Genomic DNA, 13889 nt, shown 5'->3' with positions numbered 1-13889 from the left:
AGGGTGGATAATGTATGTCACAGGTGTGAAACTGAGCAGAAATGCAAGGCTTGGGAGCCAGATGGTCCCATGTCTCCCTGCAGGCTCCCTGGATAAGCCACATCACCCCTCCTGACCTCTGTGTCCTCATCAGGGACGTGGCAGTAACAGAAAGATGGCGCTTTGCTGGACTCCTTAGGGATTAAGGAAATTGGACCATAGTCATAAAATGCCTAGCATGTGTTTGGCACTTAGTAGGGGCTTGATCACTGGCTGGGGTATGTGTTCATTGTTTAATTTGATTTTTTTGGTATTGTGGTAAAATAAAAAGAGCTTCCCTAGTGGCTCAGTGGTAAAGAATCTGCCTGCCAATGGCTGTAAAGAATCTGTGACTTCTTGGGTGGTTCTTCCCATTTCCCCCTCCTCGAGCCGACCACTTATCTCTCTGTCTCTGTGGAGTTGCCTATTCTAAATATTTCACATGAATAGAAAAGAATCATGTAACATGTAGCCTTTCATGTCTGATTTCCTTCACTGAGCATAATGCTTTCAGGGCTCATCAATGTTGCTGCAGAATGTGTCAGTCCGTCATTCTTTTTTTATGGCTGAATAATGTTCTCATGGGGCTTCCCCGGTGGCTCAGTGGTAAAGAATCCGCCTGCCAATGCAGGAGATGCAGATTCAGTCTCTGGGTTGGGGAGATCCCCTGGAGAAGGAAATGGCAACCCACTCCAGTATTCTTGCCAGGATAATCCCGTGGACAGAGGAGCCTGGTGGGATATAGTCTATAAGTTTGCAAATAGCTGGACACGACTGATGACTGAGCACACCCATGGTAAAATAGACACACTTTTTACCACACTAACCATTTTTAGGGCTCTCATGTTTACCATCTTAGGCATTTTAAAGTTCAGTGGCATTGAATACATTTACGATATTATACAGCTGTCACCACTGTCTAGTTCTGGAACTTTTTTATCACTGCAAACAAAGCCCTGACTCGTTAAGCAGTCACTCCCTGTTTCCCCCTCCCCGAGCCAACCACTTATCTCTCTGTCTCTGTGGAGTTGCCTATTCTAAATATTTCATATGAGTAGAATCATGTAACATGTAGCCTTTCACGTCTGGCTTCCTTCACTGAGCATAATGCTTTCAGGGCTCATTGATGCTGCAGAATGTGTCAGTCCTTCATTCCTTTTTATGGCTGAATAATGTTCTCATGGGGCTTCCCTGGTGGCTCAGTGGTAAAGAATCCGCCTGCTATTGCAGGAGATGCAGATTCAATTCCTGGTTTGGGAAGATCCCCTGGAGAAGGAAACGGCAACCCACTCCAGTATTCTTGCCTGGGAAGTCCCATGGACAGAGGAGCCTGGCTGGCTACACTCCATGGGGTCACAAAGAATTGGACACAGCTGAGTGACTAAGCAACAACAAAATTTTCTCCTGAGGCCTTAATTTGGAGAATTCACAGGATGGTCGTGAATGCTGCTCAATGTCCTGCACTCTGGGCTGGGATTCTTTCTGTCCTCATTTAGGAATGAATAGTGTAGATTTTGAAGCAGGAGATGTGGCCACAGATGCATTGAAGGGAAGGGGAAGGGGCAGGGTGACCATGAGCCCCCCCACCCCCCTGGTCCCCCCATTCAGCTTAGCTTTGGAGCCACAGCCAGATGCCCCAGGGCTCTCCCAGCAGTGGTTCCTTCTGGGCTCCGGCTGGCAAGGGCTGTGCTCACAGGTAACAGACAGGCTCCCCGTGTCTCCCCGCAGATGCAGGAAAAGGCAAAGGAGATCTACATGACCTTTCTGTCCAGCAAGGCCTCATCCCAAGTCAACGTCGAGGGCCAGTCCCGCCTCAATGAGAAGATCCTGGAGGAACCGCATCCACTGATGTTCCAGAAGCTCCAGGACCAGGTAACCTGACTTCCCCAGCTGCACCTTGATGGCAAAACTGACATTTCTGCCCCCCCTCAGTTTGGAAGAATTCAGTTAAAACTAAATACTGAACACCTTAGAAGTAGTCCCATCCATCTGGGTGGCCTGAGGCACGTGGAGGGGGCGTGGTTGGTGAAAGAGACAGGCTGGCCTGCCAGGCCCAGGATTTGACCCATCGGATCCGCCCGCAGGCCTCTTTGCTCTTGGTCTACTCACAGTTTGACCAAGCAGGGTTATCAGTCTTCTCAACCGGATTAGAAGGGAGGCTGGAGCTGTTTGAGGCACCCACACTGAGGAAGCAACATGTGATAACTGCTAAAGGTGGGAGCAGCCAGATAAGTCTAGAAAAGCAAGCACAAGACCCGAAGTGGCAGGGAACCTGAGGCTTTTGTAACAATATCCAAACTTCACCACCTGCTTCAGTTGGCCTGTGGTCCACTTTGTCAATGTAGTCCACTTAATACAGGAAAAGTTAGGTTTAAAAAATGGACCTCTAAGGGATAAACTTGAGTTTTCTGGCGAATTGTCATATAAGGAATGCCAGCAATAAAATGGGCAACAGGCTGAAGCTGTACTTGCAGAGGTTTTTTTCGGATATGTGTTTGCAGATGTGACTATTCATAGCAGGTTCTGTTCTTGTGAAACCTTATATACACACCCGTGGACCATGGAACACTGACAAATTGCTAACTTCTGCTGGCCCTGTTCTTACTGGGGAAGCAAAGGCCTTCTTTGGCACACAGGTGGAGACTAGCTCTTAGCTTAATTTAGCAATCCTCCAACATGAGCAAGTGCAGAGCCACCTGGAGGGCTCGATAAAAGAGAAACTGGGCTCTAGCCCTAGAGTTAACGAGCAGACTTGATGGTTTCCAGGTGGGTTGGGACCTTGTTCTCCTTGCAAACCCCCAGGTGATGTTGATGCTGCAGGTTCTGAGACTACACTTTGGAAACCACTGGTCCACAGCATCAGTTGGCCTTTTTTTTTTTTTTTTATCAGCTGGAGTGTGCACAGAGCTCAGAGCATGTCCCAGCATCCAGAAGGCTTCATCTGCTCAATATCAGATAGAAAACAAATAGACAGGTAGAAATTATAAATATGAGAATTAACTTGAGAATGTTTTCCAGCTGATACAGTGGCAAATGCAAATTCCACATGAGTTCGACCTCAAATTTGGGTGTCGAAGGGACTCTATAGTTAGCATGGGAAACTTTTTGAGGGCCTCCTGGAGGTGGTGATGTTGAGCAGATGGGAGGGATGCCGTGGACATGGGCTTGTGGAGGGAAAGGAAGGCAGGGTTAAAGGCAGTGCTTGTGACTGTAGCCACACAGAGGTCTCCGCTTCACCCAGACCTCAGAATCATTTACAAGCTTCCTAGGGTACTGGGAAGGGAAGCCAGGGTGAGACCCTGCACCGACACCCCTGTGTTCTAGTTTCTCCATCAGAACAATATCCACGCTTCAGGGGTGCCCTTCTGTGCCCCCTTGGCACATATTTAATCTCCAGTGAGGAGTTGTACTCCCATTTTGATGATGAGGAAAGCAAGGTTCAGGAGGACAACGTGGTTTGTTAGCACAGAGTGCCACAGGTCTAGGACATGCTGGAGGCCGATGCACCTGCCTTCAAAGACGGTACTCTGGGGGCTTCCCTGGCAGCGCAATGGTTAAGACTCAGCGCTTGCACTGCACAGGGCTCAGGTTCAACCCCTGGTCGGGAAAGTCCCACATGGCGTGAGGTGTAGCCAAAGCGAAAAAAATAAGACTGTACTCTGGACTCTCATGGCCCCTCACAGCTCCTCAAAGCCCAGGAGCTGGACCAGAGGGATTACATGTGAATACAGCCCTTTTCCGGGGCTGCAGCAGCGAGAAATGAGGAGGGCTGCTGTCACCTCTGTCTCCCAAAGACCCTGCTCTCCTGTGAGAGTTAGGCCTGCGACACGTCTAAAAAAGGAGCTGGACTGCTGTGCCCAGGGCACCCCCATTGGATTCAGATCTTGGGAGGTTTAGCTGGTGCAGGAGGGAGGAAATACAAGGGACCGAGGATGATGTTTTTAAGTGACAAAAGTATTTTAATTTAATCTTGTTTTTTGGCCTCACCATGCAGCATGTGGGATCTTAGTTCCCTGCCCAGGGATTGAACTCATGCCCACCTCCAGTGGAAGCCTGGAGTCTTAGTCCCTGGACCAGTAGACAAGTCCCAAAAACATTTAAAAAATAATTTTTGTTAAAAAAAATCTTTCATCTGCCTAACTAGAAAAATTATATGTACTCAACCAAAGAAACCTGGGAAACCAAAATATAAAATGAAAAAATTTGTAATTTTATACTTGGAGCAAATCACTAAGTAACATCTGATGTCTAGACTTTCCATCATTTTTTTCTCTAAATATGTATGTGTACACACCTCTAACAAGTGTGGCACAATGCAGTTCAAACTATTTCCTGCAAAGAAAGTACTTTTATATCCTGTTGTTGAAAGTCATTCACTTGAGGGGGAAGTAGAGGTGCTAACTGTCTTCCTTGGGCATAACTGGATGGAAACAAGATACTTGGAGGGGCTTCCCCAGTGGCTCAACGGTAAGGAATCCAGAGCTGTAGGAGACGCAGGTTCAACCCCTGGGTTGAGAAGATCCCCTGGAGGAGAATATGGCCACCCGCTCCAGTATTGTTGCCTGGGAAATCCCATGGACAGAGGAGCTTGGGGGGCTACAGCCCAAAGGGTCACAAAGAGTGGGACATGGCTGAGCAACTGAGCATAGCACAGGGTACTTGGAATCTGAGTTGATTCCATAGTGAGTCCCTGTGAAGGCCTCTGGGTTCTGTTTCGCTTCAGAAAACTGTCTCTCAGGGGCCTTGCTGGTAACCATCGAAATGCATGCTCAGCATGGTTTGTGGTTCTTTGCCCCCCAAAGGCCCCCACGAGAGCCCTGTTTTCCTAAGGAGAGTGAAGCAGAGGAGAGCATGTTTGGAACCACAAGACTTTAGATAACTTAAAAACCCTTCTTAGCGGCCCTGACTTCGTTCAGCCAGGCTCCTCTGTGCATGGAATTCTCCAGGCAAGAGAGTACTGGAGTGGGTTGCCATTTCCTCCTCCAGGGGATCTTCCCGACCCAGGGATCGAACCCAGTTCTCCTGGATTGCAGGCAGATTCTTTACCAACTGAGCTATTAGGGAAGCCATGACTTCATTCAGCACCACTTGGTGTTATGGCTGAGCTGTCTGAGCAGGCTGCTTTCAGCACCAGCTCATCAGGAAGGCTTTAGGGAGCCTTAACCCCTACCTGTGTTGGACAGTGCTCCAAGCCCTGGAGGCTGCTATTAGGGCAGCGTGGACTTTGGGGCACAGCTGAAACCTAGAAGGACGGGAAAAATCTTCCCTGAGCATCAGATGAGATGACCTGATGTCCATGAATCTCATTTAAATGAGAGCTTCTTGGGTCTTTGCTCAGGTCCTATTGATTCTTGGTTTACTCACAGTTGTAACACATTTTGGTTTTTCAGTTCACAGCCTATTTGAAGTGCTGGTAGAGGCTGTGGAGTGAGGAGCTGCAAGAAGCAATGGCTAACAGCCAAGGAGGAGGCAGAAACATGATACTGAAAACAGAAAACCATAGCACAGTGATTGGGAACCACCAAGCGTGGGGGACCACAGTCCCACACACCACACTGGGGGCAACCCAGTATTGCAGAATGGTGGTGCAGTTAGTGATCCTAATGACCCTAAAATGTCAAGCAAAACTCACATGGTGGTCAGCAAGGTCACTGTGGAGTGTGTTAGATGTTTTAATAAGAATTGCATACTTATTAAAATGATATCTTAGGAGAAGTTTGGAGGCTTAAAACTTTGTTCTCTAGAAAATTCGCCATTGGAGAGATTGTTCTCTGATTTAATTTTGCTCTGCTGATGGGGCCCAGTTGTGTTGCTGAGCATGTGCTGGTAAGGTCAGGAGAGGCAAGAGTAGCACTAGGAGCATCCTTGGAACTTCAGCCTATAGTCAAAGGCTGTTGTTGGACAAAGTTAAGTTTCAGGAAACTGGAAGCGGGATGAGGTGATCTTACACAGAGTTGACCTCTTCAATGAATCGCAACTCACTGCAGCCACTTTTTAATCTTCAAAATTCCCCTGGGGGACTTCCCTGGTGGTGCAGTGGTTAAGACTTCACCTTCCAAAGCAAGGGGTGCAGGTTTGATCCCTGGTCAGGGAGCTAAGATCTCACAGCCTAGGGACCAAAACACCAAACTAGTAAAACAACAACAACAACAAAAAACCCAGAAGCAATATTGTAACAAGTGCAATAAAGACTTTAAAAATGGTCCACGTTAAAAAAAAAAATTTCCCCTGGGAGGTCTGTTTCGGTTCTAGTTGGTTTGCTGGTGTGTGAAGTTGTTTTTTCTTTCATTCCTTTATGCTATTAATATTGGTGGGGGGGAGGCTACTATGTACCAGGGATTGTGCTTGGAACTGTGAGTGCGGTGAGGAAATCGGCATCTGACTAACCATGAGAATAGGAAATACAACAGGCAATGGGCTAGGAGTGACCGAGAGGGGTCTAGTGATCAGGGAGTACTCCCTGAAGATCCGAGTGGCAGAAGGGGGAGCCAGGTGAGAAGACGGGGGCAGGACCTTTCAGCCAGAGCCAGTGGCACATGCAAAGGCCCTGGGGCAGGAAGCCAGTGGGTGTGTTGGCAGAGGTCAGTGTGGCTGGAGGGGAAGGAGGGAGATGGAAGAAGCCGAGTTGGGAGGGGCTGGCTGGAGTTAGGCCCTGAGGGAACCAGTTTAATTTCAAACTGGTGACTATTTATGTGCCAGCTGGGCTCATAAGGTTTGGTTCTCTTGAAAGCCAGGCCCCTTGGCTCTGACCCCTGATGCCAGCTGCTTCCTTCCTTCATTGGGATGGGGGGTGGGTGGGTGGCAAGGGAATGCAGATGACTCAGTGCAGAGCCATCTCTGCTGCTAGAAAGTCAGTTGCACACCCACAGTCTCCTGACCATGGTTCATCTCTGTACCCAATGGCCTGACTCCCTGCCCCCTCGCTCCCCACTCCCTGCCCATCACTTCCTGGATGCCAAGTTCACACTCATGTCATCATCACTGTATGTTAGGTTAGGCAGGAGGGGAAGTGGGAGCTTATGATCCAGGATGGCTTCCATCCTCCCGCCGCCAACTGGGTCCTGCTTCCTGGCGTGACTTCTGTGGCCTCATCGGTAACACGGAGCTCTCGGCAGACATGGCTGCCTCTCCAGGCTCCTCCGCAAGGCAGTCCACAAGCCTTCAAAGACCAGGTGTTAAAAAGTCGCTCCCTGATGGCCACAACCTTGTATCTTAGACCCCACGTGTCTCTCTTTTCTTTGACGTGAGCATTTAGCAGCTGTGAAACTTTGGGCAAGATGCCACCCTTCTCTGAGCTTCAGTTTCCTCGTTTGTGAAATGCGGGTTATGATAAGGCAGTTCTGAGGATGAAATGCACTCGTGTCTGTGATGTGCTGACCTAGTGCAGAGGCTGGCGTGCAGTCCGTAAGTGTTAACTCCATACGTGTTAGCTGTGCGTGTGTCCTTTAAATTGCTTTCATGCAGTTCTCAACCGGGGGCGGTTTGGCCCCTCTGGGGAATGGGCAGTGTCTGGAGACAGTTTTGGTCGTCGCAAGCGTAGTGGGCGTGCTCCTAACGGTGCCAGGATGCACCCTCCACCCCCGATGCAGATGTATCTGGTCCAAAATGTCAATGGTGCTGAGGCGGAGAAAAGTATTGAAAGTATTAGTCGCTCCATCATGACCGCCTCTCTGCAACCACATGGATGGTAGCCTGCCAGGCTCCTCTGTCCGTGGGATTCTCCAGAGAAGAATACTGGAGGGGGTGGCCATTTCCTTCTCCAGAGGATCTTCCCAACCAAGGGATCGAACCTGCATCTCCTGCATTGCAGGGGGATTCTTTACCATCTGAGCCACCAGGGAAGCAGAAATCCTGGCTTAATGCGGCTTTCAGAAATGTAGCAGAATTCATGTGGCTTACCCTCACTGAGCCCCAGGGCCCCACCTTTTTTTTAAAAAGCAGCAAATAATGTGTATGGCTCTCTACACGTTAGTGAGTCCTGGGAAAACATTCAGGCTGCGCTTCTCCAGTTTACACAGTGCCTCTGTGTGTGCGTCTCCTTTGACTCTGAAGCGGCCTTGGGGAAGGTGGGACCTGGCACCTCAGTTTACGGGAGAAAGTTCCCTAGAGGGGGAGGTGACCTGGCTAGCCCGAGCTCCCAGAGCTGGAAGAGGGGAAAGGGGCAAGCACCGAGCACTTCTGGTTCGGCTGGACTCTGCCTGCCACACGGCCGCCTGTGAGGCCCGAGCTCCGTGGGAAGCCGTGGCGTTTGTTCTCACTGTTCTCTTTCTCGTCTCTGCCGCCTTCTTCCCTTCCTGGGGGCTGGTAAGGCGGCATGGTCTTTGGCATGCAAAGACCAATCAACGCGCTTACCTTCTTCTCTTTTCTCCCCCTTGGCCTTCCTTGCTCAGTTGTCCTCTCCTGTACCTCCAGCCCTGGCTAATTCTAGAACATTCCCAGCAGTCACTGAGGCACTGAGAATCACCTACAACCTAAAGGGACCAAATTGGTCGCAGCAGCCTAACGTGCTTTTCTTTGTACGAGAAGTGATGGCGCCTGTCTGTGCTGGCCCTGACAGCCAGGCGTCCTGCTCACCCACTCGGCCGGAGCTCCAGCGGGGCAGGCCAGCAGGGAAACCCGCGAAGCCACCGCTAGCCACGAGCACATCCTGTTACTGGCCCGCCCAGGATTCTGGACAAGTCAGTTTTGTTTTTGGCTGCACCCCACACAGCAAGTGGAATCTGAGTTCCCCAACCAAGGATCAAACCCATGCCCCCTATAGTGGAAGCTTGGAGTCTTAACCACTGGAGCACCAGGGAAGTTCCCTGGACAAGTTAATTTTTTAAGTTATTTTTCATTGCAAAAAAAAAAAATGCAAGAGCTGACTCATTGGAAAAGACCCTGATGCTGGGAAGGATTGAAGGCAAGAGGAGAAGAGGGCGACAGAGGATGAGATGGTCGAATGTGTATCATTGACTCAATGGATATGAGTTTGGGCAAATTCAGAGAGATAGTAAAGGACAGGGAAGCCTGGCGTGCTGCAGTCCATGAGGTTGCAAAGAGCTGGACACGACTGAGGGACTGAACAACAATTGTAAAATTACTACGTGCATTGTTAAGATTAAGAGGAGAAAATGACACCATCCAGAAGATGACATGAAAGGCTAAAATCCCCCAATTGCTGCCTCTTCACTCTCACTTTCTGCCTCATGCTGTGTATCCCTCCAGACCCTGAACGTTTGAAAATGGAGCGCTTTGAAATCTGCTCAGTGACTTGAGGTTGTGGCAGATGAAAGATTTAGGACAGAATTCTGCTCCACAAGTTTCTGGGCACCCGTTTACACGCCGGTCTTGCCCTGAAGCTTCTGGGTTGAATTCCACAGTGTAGAATGATGGGTTCCCTGGAACAGCAAGGAGATTAGAGAAGAGGGAAGGTCCTTGCTCATGGGACCATGAAAGAGAGGGCTGCAGGTTCGAGGGGGCAGGGGTGCTCTTTCTCCTTCCACAAATCGTAGGAACCCCAAAGCCTACACTTACTGCAGATGTTGAGGCTTTCCAGGAGGCCCTCATCCAGGCTTCAGGGTTGATGCATGCTAAGTCTGGTCTGGGGAGGACAGAGCGGAGGCAGGTTTTTTCCACTGAAAAGGAAGTCCTCAACCTCTGATGTTTAAAAAAAAAAGAAAAATTGAAAGCCTTCAGTGAGACGTCGATGCTCCCAGCCACATCCTTGACAGAGAAAGGAACCAAGCCCCAGACCTGTTCTTTTTTTCAGCAGTGTCATTTCTGTGAACTTCCCCAGACCCAAAGAAGTAAGACTCGCTTCCTTCGTCAACCTCGGTAAGAAGGACTGGAGCAGCTGGTGAGGACCCAGGGGAGGCGGAGGGGCTGCCACGCCCACCGGGGTCCACTGCCTCTCCCAGTCCCTCATCTCTGCAAGGCTGCGATGATGGCTGGAGCAGGGGTTCCTGGGTGCCTCAGTCTTGGTGCCAGCTGACCTTTGCTCCCAAAGATCGAGCCCAGTCCAGAAAATGGCATGTTCCACAGGCACAGCCAGAAAGAGCAGTTTGTGGGTTTCCACTCAAATGCAAGGAGCGTTGGATCCTGGCGTTTGTCACAGTCCTTTGGCTTTTGAGGGTGGGGCAGGAAGGACAGCATTTGAAATACTTATTTTTTTTTTTTACAACTTAAAAATAGTGTTTAAGGGAAGAAGGCGGGGGAGAGGTACCAGTATAGCCCTGAACTCTCTCCGTGATGGCAAAAGGCAAGGATAAAATACCTCCACCCCATACAGAAGGTGTGTCATTCAGCTTTGGATTTGAGGATTAGGGACTTCAGGAACAAGTGGATGGCCACCTCCTCCATCCCCCAGCCCCTGACAGTGTGATAGCACCAGACCCATGGGCTTGCAAGGGGATTCCACTTGCAGGGGCCACTGCCTCCATCTGAGTTCGGCCTCTCTCTGGAGTTCTGACCTCACCCTGGCACGTGGTCCACCTCTGGGGGGGCCGGTTCCAGAAGCAAGAGCAACACCCAGGTGACGGAACCTTCTCTGTGGCCTTCCCTGGAGCTCTGGGACCAGGGCCGACCTGAGCTTTGTCATCTCTCCCGCTCTCCGCCAGCTGCCCTCGGGCCTTCTCTCCCATACCCCCATCACAGAGGGGAAGGTGGTCTTTGACCCAGGGGTGGGGGTGCTCCCATCAGTACCCCTGCGCCAGGAGCCTCTAAGCACCCAGCTGATCCTTGCATGGGGACTGGCTCTCTTCATGCTTTGCATCTGCTTGCGTGGTGTGAAAGTGTGTCTGCAGTCTGCGTGTGCAATTACATTCTAGAACTGCAATTTGTGGACACTTGTATACCTTTTCAGTCATTTTCACATCAAAACTAAATCAAGTGCTTGAAGCAAATATGAAATCCCATTAATAAAATTTTCTGTTGCAGGAAAGGTTTCATGTTTTTTCCTCTTGGTATCCAGTTGAAATTACATTCGTGGAAGGTTTTGCAGTGTATATGTTTAGTTTAGGTCTTTAATGTCCTTGTGTTTTTTGTTGTTTTTGGGGGGGGACCATGTCACGTAGCATGCGGGATCTCAGTTCCCCACCAGATCAGGGATGGAACTCATGCCTCTTGCAGTGGAAACGCAGAGTCCAAACCACTGGACTGCCGTCTTGTCTTCTAAGATGGGTTAGAAGATTTATTAGGCTTGCAATGTACTTGATTGAGACAGGGATGAAGCCTCTACGGAGGGGCCCTCAAAGCTGGTTAAGCATCTCATTCTCTACACGACTGAGTATGTGTCTGTGAGGGAATCCTTTTCAGAGCAGCAGACAAAACAGTCTCAAATCAGAGCCCCTCGTGGATATTTTCCATCACAGAAAGGCAAATCCTAATTAGTTGCGCTGTCTGGGGCCTGGGGAGGGTGGAGTGCCTTGCTGTTGATCAACCTTGAGTTGGGGGACCTCGTGGCAGGAAGCCTCCCTTCTTGGTTTTCACTGCGAGTCCCACCTCCGGCAGACTAAGGGTTGGATCCCAAGGCCAAGACACTAAGTGATTTACAGTCCTGGCATGTAGCTCCCAGGTGTGGGGCTGCTGAAATCTGAAACCTGCACGGACACAGCTGTGTTGGCAAAAAAAAAAAGGTAGAAATGCAACTTTGCTGCCAACTTAGGTTTTCTGCTCCATCGGCTGCCTGTCTCCCCGAAGGGCTGTCTGTGTGTGTTAGAGCTCTGCTCCCTTGGTCTGTGGTCCGCTGCCCACAGTCCCAGCCCACCTGGGTCTCCACCTTCTTCTTTCGCTTCCCTGCAGACAACTTGAGGTGCGTGGTCGGGCTGATGACCACAGTCCAGCCCTGGTGAGTCCAGTTCTCCCATCAGAGAGTCCTGGTCTTGTTGAGTCTTCTGGAACCCCTAAGGGCCATCTCATTTTCTGCGCTCAAGCAGGAGTGAGGTGACGTCAATAATTTACCTGTGTTCATTTCCAAGAGCTGTCGTAACAGATGATTGCAAACTAAGTGGCTTAAGAAAACAGGTGTTTTTTTTTCTCTCATAGCTCAGGAGGCCAGAAGTCTGAAACCTGAGTATCAGGCAGGGCCGTGTTCCCTCTGAAAGTTGGAGGGGAGATCGTATCCTTCTCTCTTCCAGCTCCTGGCAATCCTCGGTGTCCCTGGGTTATAGCTGCATCCTTTCAGCCTCTGTCTTTACTTGGGCTTCTGGTTGTATGTCTCTCTGTGTGCTCTCTCTCTTTTCCTTTTAAGGACCTCACTCCTTGGATTTAGTGAAATGAAAAGTTGCTCAATTGTGTCTGACTCTTTGCGACCCCATGGACTATGGCCCCCCAGGCTCCTCTGTCCATGGGATTCTCCAGGCCAAGGATACTGGAGTGGGTTGCCCTGCCCTCCTCCCGGGGATCTTCCTGATCCAGGGACTGAACTCGGGTCTCTTGCACTGGAGGCAAATGCTTTACTGTCTGAGCCACACAAAGAAAACCCCCTTGGATTTAGGGCCCACCCTAAGCCAAGATGATGTCATCCTGAGAGCCTCAGCTAACCCTATTCCTAAACAAAGTCACATTCTGAGGTTCCAGGTGGGTGTCAATTTGGGGAACACACTGTTCAACCTCCTATACTGACCTTTGGGGATGTTTATTTTCCACTTAAATACACAAGCTAACACATTAGAGAATGTATTTGGGGTCATTGTTTTCAGTTTTAGTGAACTTTAAACATTCGGTGTTTAGTCACTTGACAATCATGTTCATTTTTCCACGTTAAACTATTTTCACAGTCTCCGTTTTTAGTGACCACCTCTCACTCTGCCATAGGAGTGGTGGGATGGCCTGGAGGTAGGCGTGTGGGCTCGAGAGCTGGACGGCCAGTGTTTGCATCCTGCCGGTCTTTTTTGCTCACTGTCACGGGCTGAATTGTGTCTCCCCTCAAATTCAGATGTCAGACTCCCAAGCCCCAGGATCTCAGAGTGTGACTAGTTGGAGATGGGGGTCTTCAAAGAGGTGATTAAATGAGGTCCTTGAGGTGAGTCCTAATTCAATCTGACCAGTGTCCTTATAAGGAGAGGCGATTAGGACATAGAAACACACAGAGGAGAGACCAGATGAAGACCCTGGGGAAGACGGCCACCTACAAGCCAAGGCCAGAGTCCTCGGGAGAAACCAGCCCTGCTGTCACCTTGATCTTGGACTTCCAGCCTTCAGAGTCCCGAGAAAGGAAATTCCTGCTTTTCATGTCACCGAGTCGTTGGTACTTGACATGGCAGCCGAGCTGACAATATACCAGCCACGGGGGCAAAGCAACAAACCTCCTTGGCCCGGTTCTTTCCCTTGTGTATTTGGGGTCCTCAGGGGTTCAGTGAAGATTAGAGAGGATGCTCCATGCGTTGCCTGGCATGTGGTTTGAAGGCATTCTTACTGGGATTGGTACACCTTGAACTGTTTCACTAGCCCTTCTGTCGTTGCTCAGTGGATGGGCCCCGTTCATTCACTGAGTGAACCTCTGACATGACCATTTGCCCTGTGATGAAGGGTGCTGTGGTCAGCAGCGGGGTAACTGGTCTTTGGCCACTTTCTTGCAAGAGATTTTTAGGACATTCTCAAAGTTATCATTGCTGAGTACCCACGAGGGGCCCTGGGTTGGAGCTGCCTATTGCCATGAGCTCCAAGGTCAGTGCCCAGGAGACCTTTTGCTGGTGGCAGTGAAGACCCCGTCAGAGGTGCCAGGCAGCAACTAGCTCCAGAAAATGAGACTCTTGGTAACCACATCCCTTTCCTTCTTCAGATCTGTCCCGGTCTGATGCCTCCAGCTGCTACCCGGTGACTCGGTGGCACCAGGAGACAGGCGAGGACTCCTGAAGAGGGAAACCCCAGCTCAAGGGCCTCCATGGGTA

At 50.1% G+C, this 13889-nt stretch overlaps 1 protein-coding gene across 2 annotated transcripts in view; it reads left to right on the top strand.

Moving 5' to 3' along the window:
• The window catches only part of RGS10 (regulator of G protein signaling 10), a 40006-nt gene that overhangs the window by 23387 nt on the left and 2730 nt on the right, over positions 1-13889 (top strand). For both annotated transcript variants that reach the window (XM_065920136.1, XM_065920137.1), the window contains exon 4: positions 1747-1890. In XM_065920136.1, coding sequence (XP_065776208.1) covers positions 1747-1890 — 144 coding nt within the window. The remainder of the gene's footprint in view (positions 1-1746; positions 1891-13889) is intronic.

The sequence above is a fragment of the Muntiacus reevesi genome, chromosome 2, assembly GCF_963930625.1.
Source record: "Muntiacus reevesi chromosome 2, mMunRee1.1, whole genome shotgun sequence".
NCBI lineage: Eukaryota > Metazoa > Chordata > Mammalia > Artiodactyla > Cervidae > Muntiacus > Muntiacus reevesi.
Note: the sequence above shows the minus strand (reverse complement) of the source record. Positions and strands in the feature narration are given on the sequence as shown.